The 13,262-nt window shown below is 40.8% G+C and overlaps 1 protein-coding gene across 5 annotated transcripts in view; it reads right to left on the reverse strand.

The window, feature by feature from the left end:
- The window catches only part of Stox2 (storkhead box 2), a 221,719-nt gene extending 208,917 nt beyond the window's left edge, over positions 1–12,802 (reverse strand). The window contains exons 1-2 of one of the 5 annotated variants that reach the window (XM_046419055.2): positions 12,522–12,800; positions 11,891–12,325 (exon numbers count right to left, since the gene is read on the reverse strand). In XM_046419055.2, coding sequence (XP_046275011.1) covers positions 11,891–12,254 — 364 coding nt within the window. In that variant the 5' untranslated portion in view covers positions 12,255–12,325; positions 12,522–12,800. Of the gene's footprint in view, positions 1–11,406; positions 11,869–11,890; positions 12,339–12,521 lie in introns of those variants that run through there. The other 4 variants (XM_046419056.2, XM_058571186.1, XM_046419060.2 and 1 more) reach the window with 4 other exon arrangements.
- Positions 12,803–13,262: the final 460 nt, after the last annotated feature.

The following is a 13,262-nucleotide window of genomic DNA, read 5'->3' on the forward strand; positions in this document are numbered from 1 at the left end:
TAGGCAATAATATAATATCAATAAACTTGGAAAAAACACATACAGTAGGCTCTCCAAATCCATGGGTTCTTTATCTACAGATTGAACCAAAAACAGATTGAAATATTCACATGAAAAAAAACTGTGTCCTTACTGAATATGTGTCCTGTCCTTATTCCCTAAACAATATAGTATAGCAACTACTTATACAGCATTTACATTGTATTAGGTGATGTAAGTAATCTAGAGATGCCTTAAAGTCTAGGGGAGAATGTGTGGAGCTTATATGCAAGTATTATGCCATTTGATATAAAGGACTTGAGCAAAAGCAGATTTTATTTTCCACAGGAATCCTGCGACCAATCTCCTCAGTATACAGAAGAATGATTATAAATATATAGATATTTTGAAAATTCTCTAATAGCAGTTCAAGTTTTACACTCCCCCCACCTAATTTTTGTCTTTGCCTCATGGTTATGAAATAGAGTCAACACTGGCTACTATAAAATATGAGAGACCAATAACAACAAGTTGTTTTTTGTTTATTTTGTTTGTTTGTTTGAGAACTCACAATTTCTAAAGGGGAAAGGGAGAAAGAAAGAAGTCTAGGATAGTGACCAGGTCAAAGAGGAAATCAAAATACTAATGATAGACTATCTAAATGAAAACAATTAGAAAACTATAAATCAAAGCTTATGGACTAGATCAAAGCTGTACTCAAAAGCATTTTTATAACTTTGAAGACTTTACATTTTACATTTATACTATACATATGTACTGTATAAATCATGCAGCCCGACATATTTTTCACAGAACCTATATATTATGCTGTTAATTTTGGGAAAAAGAATTCTCTAGCATCATAACCAAGAGTAGAATTGAAAAGAACTGAAATACACTTTACCATACATAATTAATTTTTTCTTATTTAGGAAAATTCAAGATAATATTTTTATATCTAATACTTTTAGTGTAAACTTTTATGTAGAAAACAAACAGACTTAACTAGGAGAAGCAATGCCTTAAAATTAGATTAAGCAAAATAATGTTGATAATTTGCTTACTCATAGACTCAGAATACCCAAGTATTTTCTAAAATAAAGTACTTCTCAGTTGGTTGCAAAATATTTCTTATCATGAGTTACTTCCTAAGGCTCCAGTTTGGCAACACTTTGAACACCCATCTGGCACTGCCATTATCCTGCAGTCACCTGCTTATGGTGCATTTTAAAACTCTTTCTATCAAGAACTGGGCTTGCAAGTCATCCCAAAAGTTTGTGTCACTTTCTACAGATGCTCCAAGCAGTACCACTTGTCTGACTTAAAATATTGAGACCAGCATTATCTTTAGTACTCTGCTTAATTTATTTGCTCAGATATTTGCATGTTTTAATCAAGTTTCATAAATCATAAGTCTTTAATTTTTAACTTTCAGAAGAAATTACATGTATATGTATATATACGTATATGTATATATATGCATATGCATGTGTGTGTGTATATATATAATATATACATACATACAATGCTAGTGAACAAAGTCAAACTCTGCCAGCAGAAATGGCTTGCAGTCTCAAAAGGGTTAACAGCAGAAACTCTGGAGTCAGATTATTGGGATGAAATCTGAATTTACTTGCTCATTCAGGGATACTCCCTCTTCTATGAAATGGACACAATATTAGCACTACTTCTCTAAGGATTAAGTGAGGATGTATATAAAGTGGTAGAATAATCCCTGATCCACAGTAAACATTAATAATTGCTAATTCTTCCTCTTCTCCTGTTCCTCCATCCCTCCCAACTCTGAAGAATAGCAAGTATTAATGAAAAGAAGAAGCATATGTATGCAGACTGTCTTCTAGAATGTTCTTTTTCAATATAAAATGAAATATTGATGATAAAGGCAAATTTTTTAAAAAAAGACATTAGAATAACCAACATTATCTGAATGCAGAAATGGTTTCTGAACAACTGCTTTTGTTTTCTACATTAGCGCTTCATGGTCTACTAATCATTAAACACTTTCCTTGAACAAGATTTTTTTTTAACAAATTAATAACCAGGCTCTGATGAAAGGAAAGTGATCAACCTAGATAAATCATGCCAGTCACAAAGTCTCCCATAATAAGAAAAAAAGAATTACTCATGTTTTCAATGGTTTTGTATTAACTCCAAAGTCAGTAGTCTTTCCAAGGCTTTCCAAGCTTATCAGGAACAGGAGGGAAATGATGAGTTATCAGAACCTAGAGGGTAACAGGCCATTATCTCAAAAGGATAAAAACCAGAGAACCCGGATGAATATGGGCAACTTAATTAGAGTCCAGGACAATGCAGGTGCAACGGATGAGATGAACAAAGGGGATGTCTTTCGAAAAGGATGGTGGAGCTCAGTCATCCTCACACTCCTACAGGGGTCCAGAACTGTCTAGTTTATTGGCCAGACAACATAGATTTGGGGGAAAAAAATCCAAGGTGAATGGTCCAGAATAAACATTTCTTATATTTGTCATATTTGCAGCTTCAGCATCTGCAGATTCAACCAACCACAAATTACAATATCCAGGAAAAAAAAAAAAAACAACGCATTTCTGATAAACATGCACAGACTTTGTTCTTGTCATTTTTCCCTAAATAATACAGTATAACTACTATTTACACAGTATTTATACCTTATTAGGTATAAAGGTATATAGGTCATCTAGAGATTATTTAAAGTATACTGGAGAGTGCACGTAGATTATATACAAAAGCTACACCATTCTCAGGGACTTGAACATCTGAGAATTTTGGTATCCAAGAAGGGTTCTGGAACCAATCTCACCAGGATATCAAGAAATGACCATGTTAGAGCTCTTAATCCTCCTCCTGCCTTGGCAAGATCAGCTAAGAGAATGCAGAGGGTTCATCCCCCAAACCCCAGTAGACAGAATTTCCAACGAAGGGATCCAACTCATGGCAAGATTCTTTCCAACCTAAAGTCATCCAGCAACCTCATCTAAACCACACAGTTCCAACTCTGACAGGAGAACCTCCTCTCTTCTCTCTTCCCTTCCATTACGTTGTTCAGCTCCCCCACCTGGACATGTGCTCTTTCCCCACACTCCCACCTGTCCCCATGAAACACCCTGTGTATCTCCAAAAGCATCAGGGACCCCACCTGTCTATCCCTCCATCCCCAAGCTCAGTCTCTTCCGGTTAAATCCTCCCTCCAAAGGCTATCAAGCAAGTGGGAAGTATAAGAAATCAAGCTGAAAACAGGTGCCACCTTCACGAAGGTGTCAAAGCCAAATTACCAAGAAGGAAGAAAAGGAGAATTGGTGGCAGGAGTGGAATGGCAGCAAACACTGACAGCTAGAGCAGGCAGATTGGCAGCTTTGTCTGGCTTAGAAAATCTGCAGGTCCATCCCAAAAGGAGAAAGCCTCTTAAAGGGGTAACAGCTCAAGATTTGGGGGTTTCTGTACACAAATAAAATTTTGTTCTGAAAATGGTATCAGTGCTTGTGTCCCCTCCACAACTCTCGAAGTTCTCCCCTCTTCTTCAGCATGAAGGTGTCAGGCAATCTTGGACCTAGAAGGCCACCTCCAGGTATGAGTGGTTGATGTGGTAGCAGTAGGGAAAGCCTGGAATCTCTGAAAATGACTTTCCCTGGAGGAACATGTTCTGGGTCTCACTGTCCTGGAAATGGACACATTAAAAAGGCCCTTTGTTAATAATAAAATAAAATAAAAAAGTTTGGTGGGGGTGCATAAAATTTCACTTGGAAGTAGAAAGACAGAGATGTAATCCTAACATTTTGTTGCAAAAGCTTCAAAGGAAAAATCGTCCAAACCCTAGTAGGGGCACAGTGCAAGAAGGATCAGGGAAGCTGACTGAACCAGCACTGAATAAGAGGTGAAGAGAAGGACCAAAAACGCTGTGAGAGCCGAAGTTCCTGAGGAAGAACCAAAAGAGAGGACTGTTGAATTCAGTGCCTATGCTTTGATCCAGCATCTCTCAGCATCCCTGGGTTCACCACGAAGACAGAAGACTGCAGCAATCTCAGGTGGTAACAAGATGGAATCCCACTAGACTGGATTCTCCCTCTTAATGACACCGGTAAACCTTTAGGGGGTTCCAAAGACACTAGACCCATGAGAAGAAGGTTATTTTGAACTTATTATTACTCACTGGCATATCCTGGAAATAATCTACAAGATATGGTGTGCTCTGCAAAGGATCAGTTGACACCCTGACTACAGAGACAAGCATTTAAGAAAATTATATTCTAGGGCTTTCACACTAAATTGAGAAAATAGATTTTATTGTATTTGTTTAGGTCTTAGGAGTAAATTCTCACCAGACACAGTTATGCACACCTGTAATCCCAGTGGCTGAGGAGGCTGACGCAAGAAGATGGCAAGTTCAAAGCCAGTCTCAGAAATTTAACAAGGCCTTCAGCAACTAGAGAAATTTGGATACCCCATCTCAAAATAAAAAAGGGCTGAGGATGTGGTTTAGTGGCTAAGTACCCCCTGGGTGCAAAAAAAAAAAAAAAAGAGAGTAAATTCTCCAACACAGAGGTATTCATTCATATTATTAATATCATAAGAACATCTGAAGACCTGGAGTCTGCTTATGTAGATTTTCTCACCCCCTAAGAGTTTATATCTTCATGGTCAACCCAAAGGATTGGATGAGTCTTCTTTACCTCTTTATCTAAGTCTTTTATCAAATTCTTCAAAGAGATAACTCTAGTTCTGGCTCTTAACAGTATCCACTTCTGACAGTGTTGAGATCAACTAACATCAAGATACAAAAAGCTATATAAAACAAATCCTTTAATAACAGTATGACCCAAATATTATGGTTTGGATATGAGATTTCCCCCAGAGTTCCTGTGTTAATGCAGGAATGTTTAGAGGTGAAACGATTCTGTCCTAGTCGAAATGGACTGAGTAGTAACTGTAGGCAGGTGGGGTGTGGCTAGAGGAGGTGGGTCACTGGGGACATTCCCTGGAAGGAAATGTCCCTTCCTTGTGGCCGCTTCCCCCTTCCCTCTCTCTGTTTCTTGGCTGCCATGAGATGAGCAGCACTCCTCCCCACCCTTCCGCTATGATGTCCTGCCTCACCTTGGGCCCAGAGCAATGGAATGGACCCTCTAAGTTTTCTTGCCAGATATTTTGGTCACAGTGATGCAAAACTGACTAATACATCAAGTTTATCAAAAGCTCTTGGCATAAGACCTTCTTAAAGATATATTTATTATTATAGTATTATATATCAATAGACTAGATCTACAACTAACTCCTTATCAATATTCCTATTTAATCTTAATTGAGATAAATTATAAACCAGATAATTAGTTTCCCATATTAACAAGTGTCTGCAATTATATCATGTCTACACCTATATTATAAGGCTTAAAATTTGTTTCACAAATATAAATCAAGTATGATACAAGTACAGTCTCCAAACTTCCAGTAACTATGCTAACACCACTGCATACACTGAAAATTCTGTTTTTGTTTTAGCTTTTAGAAATAGAGACTTATTGTGTTGCTCAGGCTGGCCCCACACTCTTGGGCTCAAGCATCCTCCTGCCTCAGCCTCCCCAGTATGGCAAAACTGACATGTGCCACCATATTGGGCTGAAATTTCTGTTTTTAAGTTGTTTAAATCATCACTATGTGAGATATTATAAGTAGACTGAAAATGTTTAAAATTACTAGAAGCAAAAAGTTTATATATAACAAACTTCCCTGCCCTTTTGTTTTCTTTTTTATCTTTTGCTTCAAAATATATGATCATCTCCTGATCAGATGCACCTTTCACTCTTGCATAATATGCACCTTTCTGTTTTATGCACTCTTTTAAAGAATTTAGTAACAACTGGCAAGTTTACCTTTCAATGCCATTTCTTTTCCAAATTCCAAGGCAGCCTGCAAAGAAGCAAACATGTGCTCCAGATCATAAGTAAGCTATTCGTAATGAAATTTATAAATCTTTGCAAAACCTCTCAGTTATGGTTAGGCAAGGCCTAGATCTCACAAGTTCATTCCAAATGCTTTAGTATAATGACATTGACACACCTTTGCTTAAAATATCTGTGAGCCAGACTGAGGTAATTCATAAAAAAAAAAAAAAATACGACTACCTAGAAGTTAATACAACTTTAAATACATCATTGTTCACTGTTTAGATTTAATCCTAAGATTTTAATATGAGAGGTAAACTTCTTTAAGAATGAAGCCCACATCAATCTTTTCTGGATTTTCTATAGACCCCCAAACCAACACTCTATATTTATTGGCTGCTCACATCTTCTCATCACAGAATAAATGCCCACAAGTCCCCTCCAGACCTGACCTTAGCCAGGCCTTATGATTTTCTTTTCTGTTCTTCCAACACATCAAGATGGCTTCCATCTGCTCCTCCATCATTGCTGGCTGATTCATGCCCCATCATTCAAGTTCCCTCAAATAAGGTTGCACAGAGTAACTATTCAAAACACTGCTCTTGAATGTATCTGCCTGGGTACAGAGTCTATCCCTATCATTTACTAATTAAATGTCCTTAGAGAAATACTTATTGTCTTAGTCAATTTTCTACTGCTATAACAGAATACCTGAGACTGTGACACTTACAAAGAAAATAATTTTATTTGTCCAATGCTTTTGGAGGTTGGGAAGTCCAAGAGCTTTAGCTACAATGTCTTCCAAGAGTATCATAACATGGTGGAAAGCTGAAAAGGTATATGGGTGCAATACACTGTAAGCAGCTGCATTTTATAACAGCACACTCTCCAGGTAATTACTACAAAAATTAATTCAGTCCTTTGAGAAAGGCATGATTCTCCACTTAACAATCTAACCTATTAAAAGATCTCACCTTATAAAACCACCACAATGGCAAATTACATCATGAGTTCCTGAGGGGACAAAGCATATCTAAACTACAGCACTTATCTTTCTGTTCTTCAATGTCCCATTTTCAAAATAGGTAATATAATGATACCTAAAGAGTATTTAGGTGCTTTATTTTTATTAGCACCTTTTTAGGTGCTAATAAAAATAAAGCACCTAAAATAGTAAAGAATCAATATTTATTTTACATTTATATATAAATCAATATTATTTTATATTTATATTCATTATTATTATGTCATTACTCTCTATCATATCACGTTTCTCCAATTTTAAAATATCTGATGCCCACTAAAATGTAAGTTTATATATAATAAAAATGCCTGCTTCGTTCTCCACTTCTATGCCTAAAACAAATTCTATAAATTGGCAGGTGCTCCAGTTGCTGAATGAATCAATCTTTATAACTTAAAAAGCTTCAAAACAATTGTTGAGTAGCTCAAACTATTAGTCTAGAAATATTATTCAATTTTAAATTGACCTAAACAAGCATTTTAACTAGAATTCATTGAACATACCAACGTTTTTGGAGTATACAGTTTTTTTAAAAACAATTCTGCCTTGAAATTTGATTTCTTAGAGAAACCACTTCAAGAGGACAACTCTTGGGGCTGGGACTGTAGCTCAGTGGTAGAGCACTCGCCTAGCAAAAGTGAGGCACTGGGTTTGAGCCTCAGTACCATATAAAGATAAATAAATAAAGGTATTGTCCATCAACAACTAAAAAATACATATTTTTTTAAAAAAGGGAGAGCAACTTTCTGAGAAAAACAATAAAAAAATTTGAAATAGAATAAAATCCTGGTGCCCCTATGTTCTGAACAATTTTATAACATAAACTAAAGTTCTGATACACAGTCTAAAAAGAATATTCAAGTCTTAAATGTATATTTAATGTATAAATGTATATTTGAATATCTAAGGATCAAATAGGAAAGTATAAAGAGCCACTGAAGACGACAGAGATGAGTCACTCATATTCCCTGAGATGTGAAGTCAAGGGAACCCATCGGGACTGACAGGGGAGAAAATCCAGGAGCCCCAGGAGGGAGAGGAGCATGTGGATCCACACTAATTCCTGTGAGTTTATGGAGTTTATGGTTAAGGTCCTCATAAGAACCAGGTACAGCACTTATCATTTCTTCCCATGACTGCTTCAATAGACTCTTAGCTGGTGTTCTTGTTTTTAAGTCCCTCCCAGTCCTATCCATCACCCCCACTTACCCCTCAAATCTCATATCACAGATCAAATACTGTCACCCTCCTCCTGCATAAAAGCCCCCAGTGGCTTCTAAATCTTCATATCTTGCCACCTTTCTGGTGTCCTACACCACTCTCCCCTATGCACCCCACCCAGTTCCCAAACATGGCATGAACTCTCCACTCTGCATGATCTCCAACCCCCACCTGCACAAGGCCTTCGCCATCTCATCCCTGGGAAACCTCGGCTGCCTGCTCACTAAGCAAAAGTAACTGCTCCTTGCTCCCTCAAAAAGCAAAAGTCCTCAAGCCACTTGACACACTCAGTTTTTCATGTCAGAATCCCTCCCCCCAAATTGCATGCCTTGTCAGTCTCAGAAAATGATAGAGACAAACACTAGTAAGTAGTTAATAAACATGTATGGGATTTAATTTAACATGATGTACTCAAAATATATAGCACAATTTTTAAATGTTACTAATATCTTGTATACACATATGCAGCCCTTTCAAGGGAGTCCTAGAAATCAAATGTCTGACCTTTTGTTCCATATGCCCAGAGTAGGTTATTTCTAACAATGGACATGAATATTACTGTAGGTTATTTCCAAGTACTAGATCTGAATATAAAAAAAAAAATCAAAACTACTTTTCCTTCAAGTTCCTTAATTCCCTGCTTTTTGTTAAACCGTGATTACTACCTTGTTTTCCAGCCTTTGCCAAAATTTTACCATTGGTTAGAACCATAGACTTTTGGAATTACAGGTACCAAAATACTTGCATTTTTCAACACAGATTTTTCAAGTTTCAAAATAAAATACAAACTTGTAGATCTGCCTCAACTGTACTACAGAACAGCCAAGACAAGATGCCCAGGCAGACGGTTTCTCTGCTTCTCCTTGAGTAGCTTCTCCACTGCAGGTTTTGTGAGAGCACAAACCCAAGAGAAGCAAAATTCAGAGAGGAGCAAGGTCATTCCTTTCTGTTCTTCAATGGGACAATCTAAGAGAAGAGTTTTATTACAACGCTCCACGGTGGGGTTCAAGAGAACACCTAGAAAACAACCAATTTTATGAATAATCATTATCTACCATAAGAGTAATAAAACTTGAACCAGCATTTGGCTACCAGTTTTTTCAAAGGACTACTGGTGATTGATGAGTTTTATTCAAGCTCAACCAGTAGGAATAACAATGCCCTCTGTGGTGCTCATCGATGAGATACATTGGTTCTATAGGTGTTTTACATTCTCAAAATAATTACCTAAAATCACAAAGTAGCATAAAACTATCTGATAATATATGTAATACAGACTAGAGGGTCAACTGAAAAGGATGCTGCAAGAAATGTATTACTAATAATAAAGTGTCAAAGACAGTGACTGGTTCCTGGTTTTGTATATAAATTTCAAAGATTCCAGGACATTCCTATGCTAACGTCAATCACTCAGAGTAGTTTAGCCAGGCTCCCACTGGACATTCCCCTGTGATTTTGCCTCCTCAACCTCTTCTTTTTGAGCATTTGAACTTGTCACCACTCGTATTGTGGCTCAGGGAAAAAAAAAAAAAAAAGCCAGTCAGTCATCAGTGGCTCTCAGACATTGGCATTACAAAGCCCAATAAAAGATCTGGCAAGAAGAAAAAATGAGGAAGCCAGCAACAGACACTAACGTTCCATTAGAGAATTTTTATAGCAGATAAAATCTTTCAAACAATTCAGCATTGTACCATCATTACTGAAGCAAAACTGGAATTCCATTAGAGATGTTGATCCCTCAAGGCACTTCAAAAGAAAGTTCTCACTTAGATATCAGCAGGTATCGCCCCTGCTCTTTCATCTGATGCCTCCCTTTTAAGAGGAAGTCCCTTTGCTTCCTAGGATGAAACTAAGGATTGAGCCAATACTAAAATAGCCAAAGCAAGCCCCATCAGAGGACAGTTAGCTTGAGATAGCGCCCTCAACCTACCCAGATCAGATCAAGGTAACAGTCAACTACAGCAATTTGGAATCTTTAAAAACTGCCAAAATATTTCTCTTTGGTTAGTATGAGAGATCATGAATCCCTATAGGCTTATAAATTCTGCTGAAATGGAAAAAAAATGATCATGCTAAAATATTTGCAAATGTTATCATAGTTGCATATTTGAGATTTCAGAATGGTGGTGTGAGGGTGGATGAAATAAGATTGGCAAGGCCACTGATACATTTGGAAGTTGGATAATGGGTCCTTGAAGGTTTCAGTATACTGTTTTTATATTATACTACTTTTGTATATAATATTTGAACATTTTCAATATAAAACGCAAAAAAAGTATGAAGACAAGTCTCAAACTATTAAAATGCTGTAGGAAAATATATACAGTGCAGAAATACGAATATATATACATATTCTTCCTAAAGTGTTAAAGTCCCACAAGTATAAGAGCACATCAAGTCTCAGAAGTATTAACCTCAGCCCCTTTACTAAGCAGCTTAATTACATGAAGGCAACTGATGGTTCTGCTAAACTAAAATGAAAAGAAAAAAAGGAGGAGGTGGTGGTGGAGGAGAATTAAAGCATCTTTTGAAATGCAGCACAGGTTACAAAACCAACAAGATGCAAGCTGCTTTTTGTCTATTCAAGGACAGCTTTGTAAGAATCTCTGCTATACAAAAATAGACAAAACACAACAAAATTGAAAATTCTATAAATTTGTCATGCACATATAAGACACACTAGCAGGTAAAAGCTAATCCTTCAGAGGAAGGCATCATAGCAACCGTGGGTAACGAAAAGGCGACTTCGCTTTTAGAGTCTGAACTTTTGACCTCTTCCCAAAATGTCACGAAGGAATTTTTAAACCCCTGAACTGTAAAGAATGCTTTCTTCCTTGAAATCGCTTCATAAAGCATTACTATTTACTATACTTTTTTTTTTTAAGCCACCAGGCCCAAGGTGCAAAACTAAAAAGCAAATTCTAAAAGCTATGTAAACCGGATTAAGAAAAAATGTTAAGTAGTGCAATAAAAAACAGCAAGTCAAGGCAACATTGGAAGTACGGCAGCGAAAATCACCTCTCGGACTCCTTTCCCCTCTTAACATTTTTCTTTTTCTCTTTAGTCAACAAAAGAGATCGGACTTTTTTCACCGTCCTTTGTTGTCCCTTTTTTCCTTCTAGCACACAAAATGACTTGGATAAAGTACTGGAGGCAAGACATTGAAAACGAAATCTGCCGTTTTGTCTGAAATGCAGGTGCGTAAAAATTCAGCCAACACCTGAGCTACCTGACGCGTCCCCCGAGGTCGCCACCCTGGGAAAGGACGCCCGGGGGTCGGTGGCGCACCTGAAATGCCAGCAGTCGCTTGAGTTAGAGCCTCGCAGCTACCTGACGCTACCTGAATCTGCCCTCTTCACCTTCTTCAGCTCCGCACGCACCTCCGCGGCCCGCGCTGCGCAGTCGGTAAGACTCACTGAGCCCGGAGCGGGCTACCGCTGAGCTCCAGCGCGCCACCGCGCCGCCTACCTGGCCGCCCCAGGCACCGCCCCGCCGGGGTGCGCCGCCCGCGCCGCCAGGGAGGCTCCGTGGGCCGGACCGGGAGTCGTGGGGGAAAGGCACAGCTCCCTATTTTAGGTGCCAGGAAGTTCCCCAATCCCGAGCTTCCAGAGTGCCCACGGTCCCCTCCGTCCTCCGCCGAGGCGCCCGCATCCAGAGATGCCAAGGCACTCGTCACCTCCGCGGTGCCGGCAGCGGACCGACTCAGGGCAGCCTGGGGGTCCCGCGGACGAAATGACCCCGAGCGGACGGGGCGCGCGGCGGCCTCACTCACCCAGGCAGCGGATGTGGAAGCCCGAGGGTGGCCGCAGCGCCCGGCGGGTCCAGCCCTCTCGCAGCGCTTCCAGATGCTCCTCCTTTCCCTGGATCAGCAGGACCTGCTCGTCGATCCAGCCCAGGAAGAAGGTCTCGGCCACCGCCGCCGTGACCTTCTTGTTCCAGAAGTGCTGCATGTTCTCGGCCTTGAAATCGGCGAAGATCTCGTAGCCGATGTGATGTCGGGCGAGCTGCCGGGGCTGGACCGGGGGCTCGGGCTGCGCTGCCCGGGGCCCCTCCCCAGCCGGCCCCTCGGCCGGGCCCAGGACGATGGCTAGAGAGTGAGGCGCGATCTGCAGAAACTTCTCCATCTTCGGAGGCATCCGCCTCACGACCCCCAGCTCACCGCGGCCGCTGTCTCTCGCCCGTCCAGAAAACAGCCGCTCGGACGTAGCTGCACAGCAAGTGGGGAGCGTCACTGTCCCCCGCCCCCAAACCGAGTCCAGCTGACCTCCCCCACCCCCGCGACCAGGCTGCTGTGGACGCCGACCAGGGCCAAGTCCCAGTCCGCAGGCGGTCGCAGCACGTCGCTGCGCAGGAAAGGGAAAGGGTGCGGAGCCCGTCCCCGCCCGAGGTCCCGCGCACGTTACCTGCAGCTCCGGGCCACCCTCCCGGCACCGCTCATCTTCCTGCGGCTGCACCCTCGCCTCCCACGGCACCCGGCGGCCCCGGCGGGGGGCGGAGACCGGGAGGAGGGTGCCCAGGGGGCGGGCAGTTTGCACAGAGCCCGGGAATCCCCTTGGCTGGACTCGGCCCGAGGAGTCCGGTGTCTAAGGTGATCTAAGTGGCTCGGATGGCCAGAGAGGTGCGTTTAGGTCGGGGGCCGTAAGCGTACCGGGAGGCTGGGGGAGGGACTCGGCGACACTAGGAAGGCACCGATTCCGGAGCTTCGAGTGTCGCTCCTCCCCAAGCTCCACCCCCGCCCCCACCTCCCACCTCCCGCTGACTAGTTAATGTACCCTTGAAAGTGGCTTTTTTAAAAACTTAGTCAACCACGAAAAACTGTCATCTGTACCTCCTCTCAAACTCTTGTGGAACTCCACTGTCGTATCTTCAGCAGGTACTGTGGGTCTACCCTAAAAGAAACCCAGTGATTCCTAGTATCAGCTACGCAGCTTACAGTTCATTAAGAGGTCATAGAAATTTACTAGAAAAGGAAGTGATTATACTTTTACGTTTTTAGGTTGTTTCTATAAAAGGTTCTGTTTTTTTCCTATTTTTTTTTAATCGAGAGAGACTTGAAATCTTATCCAAAGAGGTAATTGACATAAGAAGTGTAAGGGGTTAAAGCTCCATTTACCTAGAGCAGTGGTTGTCCAGCTTCAGTGTGC

The sequence above is a fragment of the Marmota monax genome, unplaced genomic scaffold (genome assembly GCF_021218885.2).
Source record: "Marmota monax isolate L192 unplaced genomic scaffold, Marmota_monax_Labrador192_F-V1.1 WCK01_AAM20220418_F8-fsc00113, whole genome shotgun sequence".
NCBI lineage: Eukaryota > Metazoa > Chordata > Mammalia > Rodentia > Sciuridae > Marmota > Marmota monax.